The 26,286-nt window shown below is 53.2% G+C and overlaps 1 protein-coding gene across 1 annotated transcript; it reads right to left on the bottom strand.

Moving 5' to 3' along the window:
- Nucleotides 1-307: 307 nt before the first annotated feature.
- On the bottom strand, nt 308-23,798 carry LOC147084974 (protein tweety homolog 2-like). The gene is made up of 5 exons (XM_085979690.1): nt 23,746-23,798; nt 15,785-15,877; nt 5,696-5,788; nt 4,023-4,168; nt 308-3,347 (listed from the first exon to the last, which is right to left on the bottom strand). Exons 2-5 carry the CDS (start codon nt 15,851-15,853, stop codon nt 3,158-3,160), a joined length of 498 nt encoding a protein of 165 aa, XP_085835816.1. The 5' UTR covers nt 15,854-15,877; nt 23,746-23,798; the 3' UTR covers nt 308-3,157.
- Nucleotides 23,799-26,286: the final 2,488 nt, after the last annotated feature.

Genomic DNA, 26,286 nt, shown 5'->3' with positions numbered 1-26,286 from the left:
TACTGAGGGAGCGCTGCCCTGTCGGGGGGCAGTGCTGAGGAAGTGCTGCTTTATAAGAGTGACAGCATTGAGGATGTTAAACCTCACTGGATGTAAAATATTTATCCCTCAACCAGCATTACGAAAAAGAGATGATTGTCGTGTTGTGGAATCTTGCTGTGCGCACATTTGCCTGCCTCCTGTCCTACATCACATCAGTGACTACACTTCAAAAGTACTTCATTGGTTGGGACATCATGTGGATGTGAAAAAGCTCCGTAGAAATGCAAGTCTACCTTTTATACAATAAGACAATGCCAGACGCAAGTGCACAATTTAGTTTATTTTTGCAGTTATTCAGTGAATAGTTCGAGAGACAGCTGAGGGGAGCCTCCCCACAACGCGACTGGAGGGGAACAGTATAAGCTGATCATTAGCACGCCACGCTGACCCACTTAGCGAGCTGGAAATGAAATCACCCTCTATTTCTGGACGGTCCCACGGCCGAATCAGACCGTGGCCAGGCCTGGGTTCAGTGACAAAGACAGCCTCGCCTCGGCCTTTTAACAGCTCCTCCCAGCGCACCTTGCCAATTGACCTCCGCACACCGGTCACGGGCCCTTTGACCTCTGAACCCTTCCCTCTCCAGGGGTTCTCCAGCTGGGCTGCCTTACCCACTGACCACCTGACGGGTCAGCCGGCGGCTCAGTGGGTGGCACTCTCTCTCTCTCTCGCTTCCGAGTCAGAAGGTCGTGGATTCGAGCCCCACTCCAGGGACTTGAGCACATGAAGCGAGGCTGACCCTCCCAGTGCAGTGCCGAGGGAGCGCTGCACTGTCGGAGGGGCCGTCTTTCGGATGAGACGTTAAACCGAGGCCCCGTCTGCGCTCTCAGGTGGACGAAGGACGTTCTTGCCATGGAGGGAGTGCAGCGAAGATTCACCAGACTGACACCTGGGATGGCAGGAATGACGTATGAGGAGAGATTGGGTCGATTGGGCTTGTACTCGCTGGAGTTTAGAAGAATGAGAGGGGCTCTCATTGAAACTTATAAAATTCTAACAGGACTAGACAGACTAGATGCAGGAAGGATGTTCCCGATGGCGGGGGAGTCCAGAACCAGGGGTCACAGTCTAAGGATAAGGGGTAAGCCATTTAGTACAGAGATGAGGAGGAATTTCTTCACCCAGAGAGTGGTGAACCTGTGGAATTCTCTACCACAGAAGGCAGTAGAGGCCAATTCATTAAATATATTCAAGAAGGAGTTAGATATATTTCTTAAGGCTAAAGGGATCAAGGGATATGGGGAGAAGGCAGGGACAGGGTACTGAGATTGGATGATCAGCCATGATCTCATTGAATGGCGGAGCAGGCTCGAGGGGCCGAATGGCCTACTCCTGCTCCTATCTTCTATGTTTCTATAGAAGATTCCACGGCACTATTCCGAAGAAGAGCAGGGGAGTTCTCATCACTTAACATCACTAAATCAGATTATCTGGTCATTACCACGTTGCTGTTTGTGAGAGCTTGCTGTGCGCAAATTGGCGTTTCCCACGGGTACAACAGTTCAAAAAGTGGGGCGTCCGGTGGTTGTGAAAGGCGCGATAGAAAGGCAAGTCTTTCTTTTTTGAAGATGTGGCCTGTTGCTGTTTTGTGGTCAGTCCGTGCGGGGAGGTTTGGCCTCAATGGGGCTACTCCCGCCCTCTCCAATGGCCGCGCAGTCATCTGCAAGATCCCGCGCAGGCTGCTCGCTGGGTATTACAATGTAGATACCGAGCTCGCGCGCAAAAATTTGAATGGGCCGCGCATTGGGGGAGGCGGGCTACGCGACGGGGGGGGCGGTGCAGCTTATGGGGGGGGCACATTGTTTGGCCCTTTGACCTCTGAACCCTTCCCTGCCCTGGGGGGGGCATTGGCCAATTAACCTGGCTACCTGCCTCGCAACCGGGGCTCGGTGAGACCACACCTGGAGTACTGTGTGCAGGTTTGATCTCCTTACCTAAGACAGGATATACTCGCCATTGAGGGAGTGCAGCGAAGGTTCACCAGACTGGTTCCTGGGATGGCAGGACTGCCGTATGAGGAGAGAGTGGGTCGACTAGGCCTGTATTCACTAGAGTTTAGGAGAATGAGAGGGATTCGCAATGAAATGTATGAAATTCTGACAGGGCTAGACAGACTGGATGCAGGGAGGATGTTTCCCCTGGCTGGGGGGTCGAGAACGAGGGGTCACAGTCTCAGGATATGGGGTAGGGCATTTAGGACTGAGATGAGGAGAAATTTCTTCACTCAGAGGGTGGTGAACCTGTGGAATTCTCTACCACAGAAGGCTGTGGAGGCCAAGTCACTGAATATATTTAAGAAGGAGATCGATAGATTTCTAGACACAAAGACATCAAGGGGTATGGGGAGAGAGCAGGAATATGGTATTGAGATAGAGGATCAGCCATGATCATATTGAATGGCGGAGCAGGCTCGAAGGGCCAAATGGCCCACTCCTGCTCCTATTTTTCTATGTTTATCTAATAATCCGTCTCTCGGCCTTCTCGTGGCAGAGTTGGAAGCTGTCTCACAGAGCTATGACCGTAAGTACAGAGTATCCTGTTGTACCCGAGTGGCTGAGACAAGATAACCAGTGACCGAGTGTCCCAGCTTGTTGCTTCAGAGCTCAGCCAGGTCCTGTTCTCATTCGAACGGCCCACACTTGTGCCTTTCCAAGCAGGGTCACACCGGACAGGAACCCGGCCTGCTTTATCACCAACCCACCCCCTCCCTAACCCAGGGTCACAGAGGGCAATCGTGGCCCCAACAAGCAGCTGTCCCGGCTAACTCAGCACAGACTGGAGCTGGAGCCTCGCCCTTTCCTGCTGTGTGTGTGTCTGTGTGTGAGCCACAGGGAACAGGCGGCCATTTTGTGCCGGGCCAAGCCATCAATAGTGAACACAAGGAGAGGATTGTGGGTAAATGTCTTGGCTCGCGGTGTCACGTGGCCGCAAGTGGTTCACAAAATGGCTGCCTGTGACCGGCCATGGCAAAGCATGAAGATGGCCGGTGAGAGAGGGACACGGTTCCCATGGTCGAGTTGTAGAACGTGAAGGCTTCCCTCCTGAGACGTCTCATTGGCTGTCGCCGGCCTCTCTCACGGCCCCCCGCGCCCCCTCCTCCCCCCGGGGCGGGGAGTCACATGTAGTGGGCGATGTGGGCGTTGGAGATGGGCGGAGCCGTGGCCCTCAGACTCGATTGGCTGCTGAAGCTGCAGCCGTAGCTATAGAAACTGGGCAGGGGTGGCCTGCTGAGGTAGCGGGGCACCTGTCTGCACGCCTGAGGGTTGAAGGGGTCCTCGTCGTCGATGTCATCGTACACAGGCACCCTGCAAGGGCACATGGGAAAGGAACGATGTGGGGTCAGATTCACTGGGAGAGGTCAGAGGGTATAAACTTTCCCCTCCAATCTATGTCCCTCCCCTCCACTACCTCCCCTCCAATCCCCTACCCGACCCCCCACTCTCCTCCCACTCTTCTTCCCTCCATGCCGCACCTTTCTTCGCTCCTCCCCTCCACTCAGCTCCCCGTCCATCCTGCTACTCCCCTCCCATCCCACTCCCCTTTCCTCCCCTCCCATCCCATTCCCCTCCCCCCCGCTCCACTCAACTCCCCGCCACTCCCCTCCTCTCCCTACCAGCCCACTCCCCTCCCCTCCTCTCCCCATCCAATCTCCTCCTCTCCTTCCACTCTTCTCCCTCCTCCTCCCCTGCCCTGCACTCCACTTCCTCCCTTCACCTCTCCTCCAATCGCCTCCCCTCTCCTCCCATCCCGCTTTCCTCACCTGTCCCTCCACTCCCCTCCCATCTCCTCCAATACTCGACCTTCCCCTCCACTCCCTTCCTCTCTCCCCCCTGCCCTCCCCTCTCATCCTTTCCGCTCCCCACTACCCACCACCGCCCTGCCCTCCCATCTCCTCACCTCCCCTGCCCCTACTCCCTGCCGCTCCCCAGTCCCCTGCCCACCCCTCACCTGGCACGTGACAGTGACGACCCGTTACTGACCTGCTGATCTCCAGCCGTTTCCAGACATGAGGCACACTGCAGATGACACAGCAGAAGGAGGGGATGGTGAGCAAGGAGAAGAGGCAGAGATAAAGTGTTCCGTCCATCCCGTCGTAACAGAGACCCCGCAACACGTCCAGGTAAAGCTGGGCACAGAACAGGAGCAAGGAGAGGACAAAAAAACAAAGGGCCGTGTGTGATCTCACTCTCCAATGAATCCATGGCACTCTCAAATCCATCTACCCACCTTCTCCCCATATCCCCAACCCCACCTACCCACCTTCTCCCCATATCCCCAACCCCACCTACCCACCTTCTCCCCATATCCCTCAACCCCACCTACCCACCTTCTCCCCATATCCCTCAACACCACCTACCCACCTTCTCCCCATATCCCCAACCCCACCTACCCACCTTCTCCCCATATCCCTCAACCCCACCCACCCACCTTCTCCCCAAATCCCTCAACCCCACCTACCCACCTTCTCCCCATATCCCTCAACACCACCAACCCACCTTCTCCCCATATCCCTCAACCCCACCTACCCACCTTCTCCCCATATCCCTCAACACCACCTACCCACCTTCTCCCCATATCCCCCAACCCCACCTACCCACCTTCTCCCCATATCCCCCAACCCCACCGACCCACCTTCTCCCCATATCCCTCAACTCCACCTACCCACCTTCTCCCCGTATCCCTCAACCCCACCTACCCACCTTCTCCCCATATCCCTCAACCCCACCTACCCACCTTCTCCCCATATACCTCATCACCACCTACCCACCTTCTCCCCGTATCCCTCAACCCCACCTACCCACCTTCTCCCCATATCCCTCAACCCCACCTACCCACCTTCTCCCCATATCCCTCAACCCCACCTACCCACCTTCTCCCCATATCCCTCAACCCCACCTACCCACCATCTCCCCATATCCCTCAACCCCACCAACCCACCTTCTCCCCATATCCCTCAACCCCACCTACCCACCTTCTCCCCATATCCCCCAACCCCACCTACCCACCTTCTCCCCATATCCCTCAACCCCACCTACCCACCTTCTCCCCATATTCATCGATCTAACCGACCCACCTTCTTCCCGTATAACTCAACTCCACCTACCCACCTTCTCCCCATATCCCTCAACCCCACCAACCCACCTTCTCCTCATATCCCTCAATCCCACCTACCCACCTTCTCCCCAAGTCGCTCAACCCCACCCACCCACCTTTTCCCCATATCCCTCAACCCCACCCACCCACCTTTTCCCCATATCCCTCAACCCCATCTACCCACCTTCTCCCCATATCCCCCAACCCCACCTACCCACCTTCTCCCCATATCCCCCAACCCCACCTACCCACCTCCTCCCCATACCCCTCAACCCCACCTACCCACCTTCGCCCCATATCCCTCAAACCCATCTACCCACGTCCTACCATATCTCTCAACCCCATCTACCCACGCCCTCTCATATACCTCAATCCCACCTCCCCACCTCCTCCCCATATCTCTCAACCCCACCAACCCACCTCCTCCCATATTGCACTTACCCGCCTTCTCCCCATATCCCTGGAGCCCACTATCCCACCTTCTCAGTGTACGGCCCAATCCCTGGTCACCACTTGTTATGGACAGCCCGAGCCCATACACAGACTGACACCAGCTCACCTTGTTGAGACCCCGGCAGTGGATTAGAGCGATGAGATTATGAACAATCACCTCAGTAGTGTTCAAAGTCTGTTGAACTGTGAGAAGGCTTGTCTAGGATAGACCAGAGTGATAATTATACAGGGGCAAGGGGAGGGGTCAGAGTGATAATTATATAGGGGGAGGGGTCAGGGAGATAGTTATTTGGGGGTGGAAAAGAAAGACTAGCATCTCTCAGTCCCTCTCTCTCAGGGAGATATCTGTACACTGACTGGTGTCTCAGTCCCTCTCTCTCAGGGAGTTATCAGTACACTGACTGGTGTCTCTCAGTCCCTCTCTCTCAGGGAGATATCTGTACACTGACTGGTGTCTCTCAGTCCCTCTCTCTCAGGGAGATATCTGTACACTGACTGTTTTCTCTCAGTCCCTCTCCCTCAGGGAGATATCTGTACACTGACTGGTGTCCCTCAGTCCCTCTCTCTCAGGGGGATATCTGTACACTGACTGGTGTCTCAGTCCCTCTCCCTCAGGGAGATATCTGTACACTGACTGGTGTCTCAGTCCCTCTCCCTCAGGGAGATATCTGTACACTGATTGGTGTCTCTCAGTCCCCTCTCTCTCAGGGGGATATCTGTACACTGACTGGTGTCTCTCAGTCCCTCTCTCTCAGGGAGATATCTGTACACTGACTGGTGTCTCTCAGTTCCCTCTCTCTCAGGGAGATATCTGTACACTGACTGGTGTCTCTCAGTCCCTCTTTCTCAGGGAGATATCTGTACACTCACTGGTGTCTCTCAGTCCCCTCTCTCTCAGGGAGATATCTGTACACTAACTGGTGTCTCTCAGTCCCTCTCTCTCAGGGGGATATCTGTACAATGACTGGTGTCTCTCAGTCCCCTCTCCCTCAGGGGGATATCTGTACACTGACTGGTGTCTCTCAGTCACTCTTGCTCAGGGAGATATCTGTACACTGACTGGTGTCTCTCTGTCCCCTCTCTCTCAGGGAGATATCTGTACACTGACTGGTGTCTCTCAGTCCCCTCTCTCTCAGGGAGATATCTGTACACTGACTGGTGTCTCTCAGTCCCTCTCCCTCAGGGAGATATCAGTACACTGACTGGTGTCTCTGTCTCCTCTCTCTCCCTCAGGGAGATATCTGTACGCTGACTGGTGTCTCTCAGTCCCCTCTCTCACAGGGAGATATCTGTATGCTGACTGGTGTCTCTCAGTCCCTCTTTCTCAGGGAGATATCTGTACACTGACTGGTGTCTCTCAGTCCCCTCTCCCTCAGGGGGATATCTGTACACTGACTGGTGTCTCTCAGTCCCTCTTTCTCAGGGACATATCTGTACACTGACTGGTGTCTCTCAGTCCCCTCTCTCTCAGGGAGATATCTGTACACTGACTGGTGTCCCTCTCCCTCAGGGAGATATCAGTACACTGACTGCTGTTTCTCAGTCCCTCTCTCTCAGGGAGATATCTGTACACTGGCTGGTGTCTCCCTGTCTGTCTCTCTCTTAGGGAGATATCTGTACACTGACTGGTGTCCCTCTCCCTCAGGGAGATATCTGTACACTGACTGCTGTTTCTCAGTCCCTCTCTCTCTCAGGGAGATATCTGTACACTGAATGGTGTCCCTCTCCCTCAGGGAGATATCTGTACACTGACTGTTGTCTCTCAGTCCCCTCTCTCAGGGAGATATCTGTACACTGACTGGTGTCTCTCAGTCCCTCTCTCTCAGAGAGATATCTGGACACTGACTGGTGTCTCTCAGTCCCCTCTCCCTCAGGGAGATATCTGCACACCGACTTCTGTCCCTCAGTCCCTCTCCCTCAGGGAGATATCAGTACACTGACTGCTGTCTCTCAGTTCCTCTCCCTCAGGGAGATATCTGTACACTGACTGGTGTCTCTCAGTCCCCTCTCTCTGGGAGATATCTGTACACCGACTTGTGTCCCTCAGTTCCTCTCCCTCAGGGAGATATCAATACACTGACTGCTGTCTCTCAGTCCCTCTCTCTCTGGGGGATATCTGTACACTGACTGGTGTCTCTGTCTCCTCTCTCTCTCTCAGGGAGATATCTGTACGCTGACTGTTGTCTCTCTGTCCCCTCTCTCTCGGAGATATCTGTACACTGACTGTTGTCTCTCTGTCCCCTCTCTCTCAGGGAGATATCTGTACACTGACTGGTGTCTCAGTCCCTCTCCCTCAGGGAGATATCTGTACACTGACTGGTGTCTCTCAGTCCCTCTCCCTCAGGGAGATATCTGTACACTGACTGGTGTCTCAGTCCCTCTCCCTCAGGGAGATATCTGTACACTGATTGGTGTCCCTCAGTCCCTCTCTCTCAGGGAGATATCTGTACACAGACTGGTGTCTCTCAGTCCCTCTCCCTCAGGGAGATATCTGTACACTGACTGGTGTCTCTCAGTCCCTCTCTCTCAGGGAGATATCTGTACACTGACTGGTGTCTCTCAGTCCCCTCTCTCTCAGTGAGATATCTGTACACTGACTGGTGTCTCTCAGTCCCCTCTCCCTCAGGGGGATATCTGTACACTGACTGGTGTCTCTCAGTCCCTCTTTCTCAGGGAGATATCTGTACACTGACTGGTGTCTCTCAGTCCCTTCTCTCTCAGGGAGATATCTGTACACTGACTGGTGTCTCTCTGTCCCCTCTCTCTCAGGGAGATATCTGTACACTGACTGGTGTCTCTCAGTCCCCTCTCTCTCAGGGAGATATCTGTACACTGACTGGTGTCTCTCAGTCCCTCTCCCTCAGGGAGATATCAGTACACTGACTGGTGTCTCTGTCTCCTCTCTCTCTCTCAGGGAGATATCTGTACACTGACTGGTGTCTCTCAGCCCTCTCCCTCAGGAAGATATCTGTACTGTGATGAAATATTCCATTCATCACTGCCTGTGACTGTGGTCGGTTTCAGTGTCATTTCTCTTCCCCCAGTCCTCATTGTATTGTTTATTGGAATGTGCTGGAATGTGCTGTGTGTAGGGCTCCGCCCATACCTGGCCCCTTTTGTAAGCTAGCTCAGTCTGGCCTCAGTCTCCAGAAGGAAGATACCTCTCTCTCTTATGTGTTACTTTCTAAGTTAATAAAAGCCTTGTTTTGTTTCGCTAACATCGAGTCTCGGAATTATTGAGGCACATCGATTTTATTAACTTATTTTTCAACACTATGGATCAACTCCTGAAACCCGAACGTTTGGATTTGGATCAACATGCTCCGGACACAGCAGCACGCTTCGGACACTGGTTTGAGTGTATGGAATTCTTCCTGGACAATTCCGCAGCCGTCAAAGACGCTACGGACGCTGCGAGGATGAGACTCGGAATTCTGCGGAATTGGGTAAGCCACCGGGTTTACCCCCTCATCCAAGATGCCGATACGTACCTGGCCGCCTGCGACATCTTAAAGGCGCATTACCAGCAGCCTATGAATGAGGTGTATGCTAGGTATCTGCTCGCTACTCGCGCACAGCGACCTGGGGAATCGGTGGAGGAGTTCCTAAGCACCCTGAAAATGCTTGGCAAAGACTGCAAGTGCCGAGATGTAAAAGCCGCAGTATACACTGACGAGCTTGTTCGCGATGCCTTTATCACAGGCCTCAGCTCCACTTACATCCGGCAAAGACTGCTGGAAAAAACGGGGTTGGACCTGAAACAGGCTGCGGACACCGCGCGATCCCTGGATGTGGCCCAGAGAAACTCGGACGCCTACTCTTCAGCCCGCGCCGTCCACGCCGCCACGTGTGCACCGAGGGTGCCGCCATCTTGGAAGGCATCTTCCCCGCCCGGCAGCCCGACACCGGCGGGGCCCCGCTCTCCCCCCAGAAGTCCTACGACAGCCGCGACGCGTCAGGGACCCAACTGCTTCTGCGGGCAGCCAAAACACACCAGAAACCTGTGCCCGGCGAAAGGCACCACCTGCTTTAAGTGCGGTAAGAAGGGGCACTTCGGGAAGGTGTGCAGAGGGAACCCCGCCGGAAAACCAACCGCCGGAAAACCCGCCACCGCCGCGTGTGCGCCGTGGGAGCGGCCATCTTGGACGCCATCTTGCCCGACCTCGTGGGGTCCGCCATCTTATGAGCAGACAGCGTGGACGCCATCTTGTATCGATCAGGGCCCTACAGTGGCATCAGTCACAGTGGACCAGACCAGGCCGCACCCGCTATCCAGATCAATGGTGGACATCGAGGTAAATGGGTGCCGGGTTAAATGCTTAATTGACAGTGGAAGCACGGAGAGCTTTATCCACCCAGAACTGGCACAACAACTCTCCCTAAAGGTGGTCCCTGCTCAGGGTACCATCTCTATGGCTGATAAAACCCAGACATCGACCATTCTGGGTTACTGCACGGTACAATTGGGCGTTAACGGAACTGTATACGATAATTTTAAAGTATTAATCATGAAGAACCTATGTGCGAGCGTGATCTTGGGTTTGGATTTCCAGTGCAACCACCAAAGCATCACGCTCAAGTACGGTGGGTCCCAGCCGCCCCTCACAGTGTGCGGTCTGGCTACCCTGAAGGTAAAGCCGCCTTCGCTATTCGCGAACCTTACCCCTAACTGCCGGCCAATAGCGACCAAAAGCAGGAGGTACAGCTGGGAGGACAGGCGGTTTATCGCGACCGAGGTAGACAGGCTCCTGAAAGAGCGCATTATTGAACGCAGCAACAGCCCGTGGCGCGCCCAAGTGGTAGTGGTAAGGGGTAGCGAGAAGAAACGGATGGTGATCGACTATAGTCAAACGATCAACAGGTACACCCAACTAGACGCCTACCCGCTACCCCGCATATCAGAAATGGTGAACCAAATCGCCCAATACCGGGTGTTCTCCACCATCGACCTCAAGTCAGCGTACCACCAGCTCCCTATCAGACCAGAGGACCGCCCGTACACCGCCTTCGAGGCGAACGGACGCCTCTACCAATTCCTCAGAGTCCCCTTTGGGGTGACGAATGGGGTCTCGGTCTTTCAGAGGGAGATGGACCGCATGGTCGATGACCACCACTTGCAGGCAACCTTCCCCTACCTCGACAACGTCACCATCTGTGGCCACAATCAGCAGGATCACGACTCGAACCTCGAGAGGTTCCTGGAAACCGCACAAAAACTCAACCTCACCTACAACGAGGACAAGTGCGTTTTCAACACCACGCGCCTCTGCATACTAGGCAGCGTGGTGGAGAATGGGGAAATCGGACCAGACCCCGACCGATTGCGCCCCCTACGGGAGCTGCCCCTGCCCAACACTCCCAAAGCCCTGAAAAGGTGCCTGGGGTTATTTTTTTATTATTCCCAATGGGTCCCCAACTACTCCGACAAAGCCCGCCCCCTCTTGAAAGCATCCTCTTTTCCGCTCTCTGCTGAGGCCCACGCCGCCTTCAAAAGCATTAAGCAGGATATTGAGTGGGCCACGCTACAGGCAGTGGACGAGAACACTCCATTTCAAGTGGAAAGTGATGCGTCTGACTTCGCCTTGGCGGCCACCCTCAACCAGGCGGGGCGGCCCGTAGCTTTCTTCTCGAGGGCCCTCCAAGGGCCCGAGATCAGACACTCCTCCGTGGAAAAAGAGGCCCAAGCCATCGTGGAGGCAGTGCGCCACTGGCGCCACTACCTAGCCGGCAAATGCTTCACCCTACTTACCGACCAGCGGTCGGTAGCGTTTATGTTCAATAATAAACAGAGGGGGAAGATTAAAAATGATAAGATTCTTAGGTGGCGAATCGAGCTCTCCACCTTCGAGTACGACATCATTTACCGGCCAGGGGCCCTTAACGAATCCCCTGATGCCCTCTCACGAGGGATGTGTGCCAGCGCCACCGGGGATCGGCTACAGACCCTCCACAACGACCTCTGCCACCCAGGGGTCACGCGGCTGTTCCACTTCATAAAGTCCCGTAACTTACCCTACTCGATTGAGGAAGTTCGGTCTCTGACCAGGAACTGCCGCACTTGCGCTGAGTGCAAGCCCCGGTTCTACCGCCCAGATAGAGCCCACTTAATCAAAGCTACACGGCCCTTTGAGCGGCTCAGCTTAGATTTCAAGGGCCCCCTCCCGTCCGTCGACCGCAATGTTTACTTCCTGAACATTGTGGACGAATACTCCCGGTTCCCATTCGCCTTCCCCTGCCCAGACATGACCAGCGCCACGGTCATTAAATGCCTCAACAGCCTGTTCTGCCTGTTCGGTATGCCGAGCTACATCCATACGGATAGGGGGGCGTCCTTCATGAGTGAAGAGCTACGCCAGTACATGCTGTCCAAGGGGATCGCCACGAGCCGTACCACCAGCTACAACCCCCGGGGTAACGGCCAAGTGGAGCGAGAGAACGGGACAGTATGGAAAGCAGTCACTCTAGCTCTAAGGACCAAGGGCCTCCCTATCTCCCGCTGGCTGGAAGTCCTCTCGGATGTGCTCCATTCGATACGGTCACTATTGTGTACGGCCACTAATGCCACGCCTCATGAACGAATGTTTGTCTTTCCCCGGAAATCCACCTCAGGCGTATCCATGCCGTTATGGCTCTCCACCCCAGGTCCGGTACTCGTGCGAAGGCATGTGAGGGGCCACAAGACGGACCCTCTCGTGGAGCCAGTACACCTACTCCACGCCAACCCCCAATACGCATATGTCCGGCACGCCGACGGAAGGGAGGACACCGTGTCCATAAAAGACGTCGCCCCAGCCGGCATCGACAACAACCACGGCAATAGCAGCAACAACGATCACAGCAACTCTTACCCACCCACTACTCTTTCATCACCCCCGGAAGAACATCGACCAACGGTACCCCCACCAACTACCCCTTCAACAACCCTGGCGGCACCCCCGGCAGAGACCCAGGAGGCTACCGGGGACACCCAGCCGACACCCGCGGCACCACAACAGCCACGTCGGTCGCAGAGGACTATCAAACCCCCGAACAGACTAAATCTATAGAAGGGGTGAATGTGATGAAATATTCCATTCATCACTGCCTGTGACTGTGGTCGGTTTCAGTGTCATTTCCCTTCCCCCAGTCCTCATTGTATTGTTTATTGGAATGTGCTGGAATGTGCTGTGTGTAGGGCTCCGCCCATACCTGGCCCCTTTTGTAAGCTAGCTCAGTCTGGCCTCAGTCTCCAGAAGGAAGATACCTCTCTCTCTTACGTGTTACTTTCTAAGTTAATAAAAGCCTTGTTTTGTTTCGCTAACATCGAGTCTCGGAATTATTGAGGCACATCATGTACGCTGACTGGTGTCCCTCAGTCCCCTCTCTCTCAGGGAGATATCTGTATGCTGACTGGTGTCTCTCAGTCCCTCTTTCTCAGGGAGATATCTGTACACTGACTGGTGTCTCTCAGTCCCCTCTCCCTCAGGGGGATATCTGTACGCTGTCTGGTGTGTCCCAGTCTCTCTCTCTCTCAGGGAGATATCTGTACACTGACTGGTGTCCCTCTCCCTCAGGGAGATATCAGTACACTGACTGCTGTTTCTCAGTCCCTCTCTCTCAGGGAGATATCTGTACACTGACTGGTGTCTCTCAGTCTCTCTCTCTCTCAGGGAGATATCTGTACACTGACTGGTGTCTCTCAGTCCCTCTCTCTCAGGGAGATATCTGGACACTGACTGGTGTCTCTCAGTCCCCTCTCCCTCAGGGAGATATCTGCACACCGACTTGTGTCCCTCAGTCCCTCTCCCTCAGGGAGATATCAGTACACTGACTGCTGTCTCTCAGTTCCTCTCCCTCAGGGAGATATCTGTACACTGACTGGTGTCTCTCAGTCCCCTCTCTCAGGGAGATATCTGTACACCGACTTGTGTCCCTCAGTTCCTCTCCCTCAGGGAGATATCAATACACTGACTGCTGTCTCTCAGTCCCTCTCTCTCAGGGAGATATCTGTACACTGACTGGTGTCTCTGTCTCCTCTCTCTCTCTCAGGGAGACATCTGTACGCTGACTGTTGTCTCTCTGTCCCCTCTCTCTCAGGGAGATATCTGTACACTGACTGTTGTCTCTCTGTCCCCTCTCTCTCGGAGATGCACTGACTGGTGTCTCGCAGCTCCTCTCTCCCTCAGGGAGATATCCGGCCCCTTTTATAGGCTTCAATTTTGCTAACAAGCCTATTATGTGGTACTTTATCAAAGTCTTTTGAAAGTCCATACACACAATCTCATCTGCACTGCCCTCATCCACCCTCTCTGTTACCTCATCAAAATACTCAGTCATAAGAATTAGGAGCAGGAGTAGGCCTCTTGGCCCCTCGAGCCTGCTCCGCCATTCAATAAGATCATGGCTGATCTTGGGGCTCAAAGCCACTTCCCTGCCCGCTCCCCATAACCCTTCACTCCCTTATTTTGCCAAAATCCGTCTATCTCCACCTTAAATGTATTTAATGACCCAGCCTCCACGGCTGTCTGGGGCAGAGAATTCCACAGATTTCTGTACCCCCCATTAGTCAAACACGATTTGCCCTGAAGAAATCCGTGGCGCCTCTCCTTTATTAGTCCATGCTTGTCCAAGTGGCTGTTCATTTTCTCCCGGATTATTGTCCCTGAAAGTATCCCCACCACCGTCGTTAGGCTGACGGTCCTGTAATTGCCGGCGTTATCCCTCTCCCCTTTTTTGAACAAGGGTATCACATTTGCAATCCTCCAGTCCTTTGGCACCACCCCCGTATCTAAGGAGGATTGGAAGATGGTGGCCAGAGCCTCCACAATTTCTACCCTTACTCCCCTCAGCAACCTAGGATGCATCCCATCTGGACTGGGTGACTTCTCGACTTTAATCACCGCCAGCCATCCCACTATCTCCTCTTTCTCCAGTTTTATCTCATCCAGTATCCCGGCAACCTCCTCCTTTACCATAGCTTTGGCAAAGTCCTCTTCCTTGCTAAACGCCGATGCAAAGTATCGTGATAATTATGCATGTGTCAGGGAGTGGGTAGGGCTTCCCGAATTTACTGTCACTCTCTCTCGTTGCCGAGTTAGCTTGGTAACTCTACACAGAACCCTCCTCCTTCCTACGTGCTGCTCTGAGCTGCGACGCCGTCGGCCTCAGTGCCAAAGTTGAGATCAATCGCGGGAGCCGTTGCTCGGCAACCGCAGCATGCAACCCATCCCCCCCTCTCCTGCGTCCGCATCCCTCCGCCCCGTGATGTAGCCCTCTGACGTCACTCACCCCACCAAGTACATAAGATGATAAGAAATAGGAGCAGGAGTTGATGAGTCAGGAGTGTGATGGAACACTCTCCACTTGCCGGGATGAGTGCACCTCCAACAACACTCAAGAAGCTCGACACCATCCAGGACACAGCAGCCCGCTTGATTGGCACCCCATCCACCGCCTTAAACATTCACTCCCTCCACCACCGGCGCACCGTGGCTGCAGTGTGTACCATCTACAAGATGCACTGCAGCAACTGGCCAAGGCTTCTTCGGCAGCACCTCCTGAACACCGTGACCTCTTCCACCTAGAAGGACAAGGGCAGCAGGCGCAAGGGAACACCACCACCTCCAAGTCCCCCTCCAAGTCACACACCATCCTGACTGGGAAGTATATCTGCCGATCTTTTATCGTCGCTGGGTCAAAATCCTGGAACTCCCTCCCTAACAGCACTGTGGGAGTACCTTCACCACACGGACTGCAGCGGTCCAAGAAGGTGGCTCACCACCACCTTCTCAAGGGCAACTAGGGATGGGCAATAAATGCTGGCCTTGTCAGCGATGCCCACATAAGTGAATAAAAAAAATAGTTGGCCATTTGTCCCTTCAAACCTGCTCTGCCATTCAATAAGATTTGGCTGATTTTCTACCTCATCTTCACTTTCCTGCACTCTCCTCATATCCCTTGATTCCCTTAATAGTCAAAAATCTATCGCTCTCTGTTTTGAATATACTCAAAAACTGAGCCTCCACAGCCCTCTGGGGCAGAGAGTTCCAAAGATTCACCACCCTCTGAGTGAAGAAATTCCTCCTCATCTCAGTCCTAAATGACCGACCCCTTATTGTGAGACTGTGACCCCTGGTTCTAGACTCCCCAGCCAGCGGAACCATTCTCCAACCACTCGCCCCGCCACCCCTCTGCTCTGTACGATGCCAGGCGTTACCTGGGCTGAAGGGTATTCTGGGACGGCTCCTCGCTCCAGACTGTAGATTTGGGAGTGGATGTTGGTCATAGCTCTGTGAGACAACGTCAAACTCTGCCAAGAGAAGACCGAGAGATGGACGATTAGATAAACATAGAAACACAGAAAAATAGGAGCAGGAGTGGGCCATTCGGCCCTTCGAGCCTGCTCCGCCATTCAATATGATCATGGCTGATCCTCTATCTCAATACCATATTCCCGCTCTCTCCCCATACCCCTTGATGCCTTTTGTGTCTAGAAATCTATCTAACTCCTTCTTCAATATATTCAGTGACTTGGCCTCCACAGCCTTCTGTGGAAAAGAATTCCACAGGTTCACCATCCTCTGAGTGAAGAAATTTCTCCTCATCTCAGTCCTAAATGTCCTACCCTGCATCCTGAGACTGTGACCCCTCGTTCTAGAACCCCCCCAGCCAGGGGAAACATCCTCCCTGCATCCAGTCTGTCTAGCCCTATCAGAATTTTATACGTTTCAGTGAGATTCCCCTCTCATTCTTCTAAACTCTCGCGAGTACAGGCCTAGTCATCCCAATCTCTCCTCAGACGATCCCAGGAATCAGTCTGGTGGACCTTCGCTGCACTCCCTCTATGGCAAGTATATCCTTTCTTAGGTAAGGAGACCAAAACTGCACACAGTACTCCAGGTGTGGTCTCACCAAGGCCCTGTATAACTGTAGTAAGACATCCTTGCTCCTGTACTCAAATCCTCTCGCTATGAAGGCCAACATACCATTTGACTTCCTAACTGCTTGCTGCACCTGCATGTTTGCTTTCAGTGACTGGTGTACAAGGACATCCAGGTCCCTCTGTACATCAACATTTCCCAATCTAGCACCATTTAAATAATACTGTACCTTTCTGTTTTTCCTACCGAAGTGGATAACTTCACATTTATCCACGTTATACTGCATCTGCCATGTGTTTGCCCACTCACTCAACAACATGCTTCTCACCACGTCAGGGCGTCCCAAAGTGCTTTCCAGCCAATTAAGTAAGTTTTTTGAAGTTTAGTCACTGTTTTAATGTATGAAACATGGCAGCCAATTTGCGCACAGCAAGCTCCCACACACAGCATTGTGATAATGACCAGATAATCTGTTTTTTTTTTAGTGATTTTGGTTGAGGGATAAATGTTGGCCCAGGACACCGGGGAGAACTTCCCTCTGCTCCTCTTCCACCGATGGCTGTAGGATCTCTTACATCCAGCTGTGAGGGCAGATGGGCCCTCAGTTTAACGTCTCATCCCAAAAGACGGCACCTTCGACAGTGCAGCGCTCCCTCAGTACTGTCAGCCTACATTCATGTGCTCAAGTCTCTGGAGTCGGGTGCGAACCCACAACCTTCTGACTCAGAGACGAGAGTGCGACCCAGTGAATCAAGCGTGATATTAAACAGTTCTCCACTTCTGGACCACACCGATATTTAGTTCTCACAGATTCATACCCGAGACTGACTACAAGACACAGAGAGAGTGAGAGAGTGGTAGAGAGAGAGAGAGGGAGGGAGAGAGAAAGCATGCGCGGGGCAGAAAGCAAGAGGGGGGCACAGAGAGAGAGCGAGAGGAGGGCAGAGAGCATGTGAAAGAGGGGCGGAAAGCAAGAGAAGGGCAGAGCAAGCTAGAGGGGTGGAGAGAGGGGGCAGAGAGAGAGAGCAAGAGAGGCAGAGAGGGAGAGAGAGCGAGAGCGAGAGAGGGGCAGGGAGCAAGGGATTGGCAGAGAGAGCTAGAGGGGCGGAGAGAGAGGGGCAGAGAGAGAGCAAGAGAGGCAGAGAGCGAGCGAGAGGGGCCGAGAGCAGTGGATTGGCAGAGAGAGCTGGAGTGGCAGAGAGAGAGAGGGAGGGAGAGGACAGAGAGAGTGAGAGCAAGAGAGGGGCGGAGAGGGAGAGGGGCAGAGAGAGCGAGCGAAAGGGGCGCAGAGCGAGAGAGGGGCAGAGAGAGCTGGAGTGACAGAGAGAGAGAGGGAGGGAGAGGGCAGAGAGAGTGAGAGCAAGAGAGGGTCGGAGAGAGAGAGGGGCAGAGAGAGCGAGAGAGAGAGAGGGGCCGAGAGCAGGGGATTGGCAGAGAGAGCTGGAGTGGCAGAGAGAGAGAGGGAGGGAGAGGACAGAGAGAGTGAGAGCAAGAGAGGGGCGGAGAGGGAGAGGGGCAGAGAGAGCGAGCGAAAGGGGCGCAGAGCGAGAGAGGGGCAGAGAGAGCTGGAGTGGCAGAGAGAGAGAGGGAGGGAGAGGGCAGAGAGAGTGAGAGCAAGAGAGGGTCGGAGAGAGAGAGGGGCAGAGAGAGCGAGCGAGAGGGGCGGAGAGCGAGAGGGGGCAGAGAGAGTAAGAGCGGCAGAGAGGGAGAGAGAGCGAGCGAGAGGGGCCGAGAGCAAGAGATTGGCAGAGAGAGCTGGAGTGGCAGAGAGAGAGAGGGAGGGAGAGGGCAGAGAGAGTGAGAGCAAGAGAGGGGCGGAGAGAGAGAGGGGCAGAGAGAGCGAGCGAGAGGGGCGCAGAGCGAGAGAGGGGCAGAGAGAGCTGGAGTGGCAGAGAGAGAGAGGGAGGGAGAGGGCAGAGAGAGTGAGAGCAAGAGAGGGTCGGAGAGAGAGAGGGGCAGAGAGAGCGAGCGAGAGGGGCGCAGAGCGAGAGAGGGGCAGAGAGAGAGGGGCAGAGCAAGCTAGAGGGGTGGAGAGAGAGGGGCAGAGAGGGAGTAAGAGGGGCAGAGAGGGAGAGAGAGCGAGAGCGAGAGAGGGGCGGAGAGCAAGGGATTGGCAGAGGGAGCTGGAGGGGCGGAGAGAGAGGGGCAGAGAGAGAGCAAGAGAGGCAGAGAGAGAGAGCGAGAGAGAGAGAGGGGCCGAGAGCAGGGGATTGGCAGAGAGAGCTGGAGTGGCAGAGAGAGAGAGGGAGGGAGAGGACAGAGAGAGTGAGAGCAAGAGAGGGGCGGAGAGGGAGAGGGGCAGAGAGAGCGAGCGAAAGGGGCGCAGAGCGAGAGAGGGGCAGAGAGAGCTGGAGTGGCAGAGAGAGAGAGGGAGGGAGAGGGCAGAGAGAGTGAGAGCAAGAGAGGGTCGGAGAGAGAGAGGGGCAGAGAGAGCGAGCGAGAGGGGCGGAGAGCGAGAGAGGGGCAGAGAGAGTAAGAGCGGCAGAGAGGGAGAGAGAGCGAGCGAGAGGGGCCGAGAGCAAGAGATTGGCAGAGAGAGCTGGAGTGGCAGAGAGAGAGAGGGAGGGAGAGGGCAGAGAGAGTGAGAGCAAGAGAGGGGCGGAGAGAGAGAGGGGCAGAGAGAGCGAGCGAGAGGGGCGCAGAGCGAGAGAGGGGCAGAGAGAGCTGGAGTGGCAGAGAGAGAGAGGGAGGGAGAGGGCAGAGAGAGTGAGAGCAAGAGAGGGTCGGAGAGAGAGAGGGGCAGAGAGAGCGAGCGAGAGGGGTGGAGAGCGAGAGAGGGGCAGAGAGAGTAAGAGCGGCAGAGAGGGAGAGAGAGAGCGAGAGACAGAGAGGGGCCGAGAGCAAGAGATTGGCAGAGAGAGCTGGAGTGGCAGAGAGAGAGAGGGGTGGAGAGCGAGAGAGAGATGGAGAGTGAGAGAGAGATGGTGAGCGAGAGAGAGATGGAGAGTGAGAGAGAGGTGGAGAGCGAGACCCCTTGGGTCAGAGCGATCATAATATGATAGAACTCTTCATTAAGATGGAGAGTGAAGTAGTTGACTCAGAGACTAGGGTCTTGAATTTAAATAAAGGAAATTACGATGGTATGAGGCGCGAGTTGGGTAGGATTGATTGGGGAATGTTACTCAAAGAGTTGACGGTGGATAGGCAATGGCAAACATTCAAAGATTGCATGGATGAACTGCAGAATTTGTTCATCCCTGTTTGGTATAAAAAAAAGGTGACTCAATTGTGGCTAACAAGGGAAATTAGGGATAGCATAAGATCCAAGGAGAGGACATATAAATTGTACAGAAAAAGCAGTAAACCTGAGGATTGGGAGCAGTTTAGGATTCGACAAAGGAGGACAAAGGGATTAATTACGAAGGGGAAAATAGAGTATCAGAGTAAGCTTTCAGGGAACATAAAAACTGACTGTTAAAGCTTTTATAGATATGTGAAGAGAAAAAGATTGGTGAAGTCAAGCGTAGGTCCCTTGCAGTCAGAATCAGGGGAATTTATATGGGGAACAAAGAAATGGCTGACCAATTAAATACATACTTTGGTTCTGTCTTCACAAAGGAGGACACAAATAACCTCCCAGAGATGTCAGGGAACATAGGGTCTGATGAAAGGGAGGAACTGAAAGAAATCAGTATTTGTAGGGAAATGGTGTTAGGGAAATTGACGGGATTGAAGGCCGATAAATCCCCAGGGCCTGATAATCTACACCCTAGGGTACTTAAGGAAGTGGCCCTAGAAATAGTAGATGCATTGCTGGTCATCTTCCAAAATTCGATAAACTCTGGAACAGTTCCCATGGATTGGAGGGTAGCTAATGTTACCCCACTATTCAAAAAAGGTGGTAGAGAGAAAACAAGGAATTACAGACCGGTAAGCCTGACATCGGTAGTGGGGAAAATGCTAGAGTCCATTATAAAAGATGTAATAGCAGAGCATTTGGAAAACAGTGACAGGATCGGACAAAGTCAACATGGATTTACAAAAGGTAAATCGTGCTTGACTAATCTACTGGAATTTTTTGAGGATGCAACTGGTAGAATAGATAAGGGAGAACCAGTGAATGTGGTGTATTTGGACTTTCAGAAGGCTTTTGATAAGGTCCCGCATAAGAGATTAGCGTGTAAAGTTAAAGCACACGGGATTGGGGGCAAGGTATTGACTTGGATAGAGAACTGGTTGGCAGACAGGAAGCAAAGAGTTGGAATAAACGGGTCTTTTTCCAAGTGGCAGGCAGTGACTAGTGGGGTACCGCAGGGATCGGTCCTGGGACCCCAGCTATTCACAATATATATTAATGATCTAGACGAGGGAACTAGATGTAATATCTCCAAGTTTGCAGACGACACAAAGCTGGGTGGGCGTGTGTGCTGTGAGGAGGATGCCGAGAAACTCCAGTATGATTTGGACAGGTTGGGTGATTGGGCAGAAGCATGGCAGATGCAATATAATGTGGATAAATGAGAGGTTATCCACTTTGGTGGCAAAAACAGGAAGGCAGATTATTATCTGAATGGCAATAGATTGGGAGAAGGGGAAGTGCAACGAGACCTGGGTGTCCTTGTGCACCAGTCGCTGAAGGTAAGCATGCAGGTGCAGCAGGCGGTTAAGAAGGCAAATGGTATGTTGGCCTTCATAGCAAGAGGGTTTGAGTACAGGAACAAGGATGTCTTGCTGCAGTTGTACAGGGCCTTGGTGAGACCACACCTTGAGTATTGTGTGCAGTTTTGGTCGCCTTATCTGAGGAAGGATGTTCTTGCCATGGAGGGAGTGCAGCGAAGATTCACCAGACTGATACCTGGGATGGCAGGAATGATGTATGAGGAGAGATTGGGTCGATTGGGCTTGTACTCGCTGGAGTTTAGAAGAATGAGAGGGGATCTCATTGAAACTTATAAAATTCTAACAGGACTAGACAGACTAGATGCAGGAAGGATGTTCCCGATGGCCGGGGAGTCCAGAACCAGGGGTCACAGTCTAAGGATAAGGGGTAAGCCATTTAGGACAGAGATGAGGAGGAATTTCTTCACCCAGAGAGTGGTGAACCTGTGGAATTCTCTACCACAGAAGGCAGTGGAGGCCAATTCATTAAATATATTCAAGAAGGAGTTAGATATATTTCTTAAGGCTAAAGGGATCAAGGGATATGGGGAGAAAGCAGGGACAGGGTACCAAGTTTGGATGATCAGCCATGATCTCATTGAATGGCGGAGCAGGCTCGAGGGGCCGAATGGCCTACTCCTGCTCCTATCTTCTATGTTTCTATGTGAGATTGAGACGAGAGCGAGAGGGGGAGAGGGAAAGGGGCAGAGGGCGCGAGAGGGACAGACAGAAAGAGAGAGAGAGAGAGAGAGAGGCAGGGAGACAGATGCAGAAAGAGAGGGAGAGAGAAATTCAGAGGAAGAAATGAGCAGGTCTGGTGGTGTAGTGGTGATGTTATTGGCAATCTGGAAACCTGGACTAATGATCCAGGCTATCAGGAGTTCGAATCCCACCTTGGGCTGTTGTGAAATTGAAATCTGTTATTCGTCCCCAGCTGGAGTGTTGTGTCCAGTTCTGGGCACCGCACTTTAGGAAGAGCTTGAAGGCTTTGGAGAGGGTACAGAGGAGATTTAATAGAATGGTACCAGGGATGAGGGACTTCAGTGATGTGGAGAGACTGGAGAAGCTGGGGTTGTTCTCCTTAGAGCAGAGAAGGTTAAGGGGAGATTGGCCAGAATGGTACCAGGGATGAGGGACGTCAGTGATGTGGAGAGACTGGAGAAGCTGGGGTTGTTCTCCTTAGAGCAGAGAAGGTTAAGGGGAGATTGACCAGAATGGTACCAGGGATGAGGGACGTCAGTGATGTGGAGAGACTGGAGAAGCTGGGGTTGTTCTCCTTAGAGCAGAGAAGGTTAAGGGGAGATTGGCCAGAATGGTGCCAGGGATGAGGGATTTCAGTGATGTGGAGAGACTGGAGAAGCTGGGGTTGTTCTCCTTAGAGCAGAGAATGTTAAGGGGAGATTGACCTGAATGGTACCAGGGATGAGGGACTTCAGTGATGTGGAGAGACTGGAGAAGCTGGGATTGTTCACCTTAGAGCAGAGAAGGTTAGGGGGAGATTGACCAGAATGGTACCAGGGATGAGGGACTTCAGTGATGTGGAGAGACTGGAGAAGCTGGGATTGTTCTCCTTAGTGCAGAGAAGGTTAAGGAGAGATTGACCAGAATGGTACCAGGGGCGAGGGACTCCAGTGATGTGGAGAGACTGGAGAAGCTGGGATTGTTCTCCTTAGAGCAGAGAAGGTTAAGGGGGAGATTGACCAGAATGGTACCAGGGATGAGGGACTTCAGTGATGTGGAGAGACTGGAGAAGCTGGGATTGTTCTCCTTAGAGCAGAGAAGGTTAAGGGGAGATTGACCAGAATGGTACCGTGGATGAGGGACTTCAGTGATGTGGAGAGACTGGAGAAGCTGGGGTTGTTCTCCTTAGAGCAGAGAAGGTTAAGGGGGAGATTGACCAGAATGGTGCCAGGGATGAGGGATTTCAGTGATGTGGAGAGACTGGAGAAGCTGGGATTGTTCTCCTTAGAGCAGAGAAGGTTAAGGAGAGATTGACCAGAATGGTACCGGGGATGAGGGACTTCAGTGATGTGGAGAGACTGTAGAAGCTGGGGTTGTTCTCCTTAGAGCAGAGAATGTTAAGGGGAGATTGACCAGAATGGTACCGGGGATGAGGGACTTCAGTGATGTGGAGAGACTGGAGAAGCTGGGGTTGTTCTCCTTAGAGCAGAGAAGGTTACGAGGAGATTGACCAGAATGGTACCGGGGATGAGGGACTTCAGTGATGTGGAGAGACTGGAGAAGCTGGGGTTGTTCTCCTTAGAGCAGAGAAGGTTAAGAGGAGATTTGATGGAGATGTTTAAAATCATGAAGGGTCTGGACAGAGTAAATAAAGAGAAACTGTTTCCAATGGCTGAAGGGTCGATAACCAGAGGACACAGATTTAAGGCGATTGGCAAACTAACCAGAGGCGACAGGAGGAACAATGTTTTTACACAACGAGTGGTTAGGAGCTGGAATGCACTGTCTGATAGGGTGATGACAGAGGTGAATAGTAGCCTTCCAAAGGGAACTGGATAAAGGGATATGGGGAAGGAGCGAGGGAGTGGGATTAATTGGATTGCTCTTCGAAAGAGCCGGCGCAGACTCGATGGGCCGAATGGCCTCCTTCTCTGCTGTACTATTCTATGATTCTAAGATTCTAAGAAGTGGAAAAGATAGAAATGACAGCGAATGGAGGGAACAGCTGTAAACCCACCTGGTGGAAAGGGTTGAGGGCTCCTTCATCACAGGTTAAATAATAATCCAAGAGATCTGGAAGGGAAACAATAAACATTGCTCGCTCAGACACAGGGTAAAGCTCCCGCCACACTGTCCCATCAGACACTCCCAGGGTGGGTACAGCACGGGTTAGATACAGAGTAAAGCTCCCTCTACACTGTCCCATCAAACAATCCAGGGCAGGTACAGCACAGATTAGATACAGAGTAAAGCTCCCTCTACACTGCCCCATCAAACACTCCCAGGACAGGTACAGCACGAGTTAGATACAGAGTAAAGTGCCCTCTACACTGTCCCATCAAACACTCCCAGGGCAGGTACAGCACGGGTTAGATACAGAGTAAAGCTCCCTCTACACTGTCCCATCAAACACTCCCAGGGCAGGTACACCACGGGTTAGATACAGAGTAAAGCTCCCTCTACACTGTCCCATCAAACACTCCCAGGGCAGGTACACCACGGGTAAGATACAGAGTAAAGCTCCCTCTACACTGTCCCATCAAACACTCCCAGGGTGGGTACAGCACAGGTTAGATACAGAGTAAAGCACCCTCTACACTGTCCCATCAAACACTCCCAGGGCAGGTACAGCATGGGTTAGATACAGAGTAAAGCAACCTCTACACTGTCCCATCAAAGACTCCCAGGGCAGGTACACCACGGGGTTAGATACAGAGTAAAGCTCCCACTACACCATCCCATCAAACACTCCCAGGACAGGTACAGCACGAGTTAGATACAGAGTAAAGCTCCCTCTGCACTGTCCCATCAAACACTCCCAGGGCAGGTACACCACGGGTTAGATACAGAGTAAAGCTCCCTCTACACTGTCCCATCAAACACTCCCAGGGCAGGTACACCACGGGTTAGATACAGAGTAAAGCTCCCTCTACACTGTCCCATCAAACACTCCCAGGGCAGGTACAGCACAGGGTTAGATACAGAGTAAAGCTCCCTCTACACTGCCCCATCAAACACTCCCAGGACAGGTACAGCACGAGTTAGATACAGAGTAAAGCTCCCTCTACACTGTCCCATCAAACACTCCCAGGGCAGGTACACCACGGGTTAGATACAGAGTAAAGCTCCCTCTACACTGTCCCATCAAACACTCCCAGGGCAGGTACAGCACGGGTTACATACAGAGTAAAGCTCCCTCTACACTGTCCCATCAAACACTCCCAGGGCAGGTACACCACGGGTTAGATACAGAGTAAAGCTCCCTCTACACTGTCCCATCAAACACTCCCAGGGCAGGTACAGCACGGGTTAGATACAGAGTAAAGCTCCCTCTACACTGTCCCATCAAACACTCCCAGGGCAGGTATAGCACGGGTTAGATACAGAGTAAAGCTCCCTCTACACTGTCCCATCAAACACTCCCAGGGCAGGTACAGCACGGGGTTAGATACAGAGTAAAGCTCCCTCTACACTGTCCCATCAAACACTCCCAGGGCAGGTACAGCACGGGGTTAGATACAGAGTAAAGCTCCCTCTACACTGTCCCATCAAACAATCCAGGGCAGGTACAGCACGAGTTAGATACAGAGTAAAGCTCCCTCTACACTGTCCCATCAAATACTCCCAGGGCAGGTACAGCACAGGTTAGATACAGAGTAAAGCTCCCTCTACACTGTCCCATCAAACAGTCCCAGGGCAGGTACAGCACGGGTTAGATACAGAGTAAAGCTCCCTCTACACTGTCCCGTCAAACAGTCCCAGGGCAGGCACAGCACGGGTTAGATACAGAGTAAAGCTCCCTCGACACTGTCACATCAAACAATCCCAGGACAGTTACAGCACGGGTTAGATACAGAGTAAAGCTCTGAGGGATATGGGGACAATGTGGGGTTGAGGGATATGGGGACAAGGTGGGGTTGAGGGATATGGGGACAATGTGGGGATGAGGGATATGGGACAAGGTGGGGTTGAGGGATATGGGGACAAGGTGGGGTTGAGGGATATGGGGACAATGTGGGGTTGAGGGATATGGGGACAATGTGGGGTTGAGGGATATGTGGAGAAGGTGGGTAGTTGTGGTTGAGGGGTACGGAGAGAGGGTGGGTAGGTGGGGTTGAGGGATATGGGGAGAAGGTGGGTAGGTGGGGTTGGGGGAGAAGGTGGGTAGGTGGTGTTGAGGGATATGTAGAGAAGGTGGGTAGGTGGGGTTGAGGGATATGGGGAGAGGGGGGTAGGTGGGGTTGAGGGATATGGGGAGAGGGGGGTAGGTGGGATTGAGGGATATGGGGAGAAGGTGGGTAGGTGGGGTTGAGGGATATGGGGAGAGGGGTGTAGGTGGGATTGAGGGATATGGGGAGAAGGTGGGTAGGTGGGGTTGGGGATATGGGGAGAAGGTGGGTAGGTGGGGTTGAAGGATATGGGGAGAAGGTGGGTAGGTGGGGTTGAGGGATATGGGGAGAAGGTGGGTAGGTGGGGTTGAGGGATATGGGGAGAAGGTGGGTAGGTGGGGTTGGGGATATGGGGAGAAGGTGGGTAGGTGGGGTTGGGGATATGGGGA

Source organism: Somniosus microcephalus, unplaced genomic scaffold, assembly GCF_052327205.1.
Source record: "Somniosus microcephalus isolate GS21.2 unplaced genomic scaffold, FLI_Smic_1.0 unresolved_chr9, whole genome shotgun sequence".
Taxonomy (NCBI): domain Eukaryota; kingdom Metazoa; phylum Chordata; class Chondrichthyes; order Squaliformes; family Somniosidae; genus Somniosus; species Somniosus microcephalus.
The sequence above is the reverse complement of the archived record's forward strand: the minus strand, read 5'-3'. Positions and strand labels throughout refer to the sequence as shown.

Bases quoted from the DNA above. Each gene is read 5' to 3' on its own strand.
- LOC147084974 (XM_085979690.1), bottom strand. From the start codon at position 15,853: ATGACCAACATCCACTCCCAAATCTACAGTCTGGAGCGAGGAGCCGTC. The intron at 5,789-15,784 runs GTAACGCCTGGC...GGTCTATCCTAG, and splicing joins CAGAATACCCTTCAGCCCAG to ACAAGCCTTCTCACAGTTCA. The intron at 3,348-4,022 runs GTCAGTAACGGG...GTGCCCTTGCAG, and splicing joins AAACGGCTGGAGATCAGCAG to GGTGCCTGTGTACGATGACA.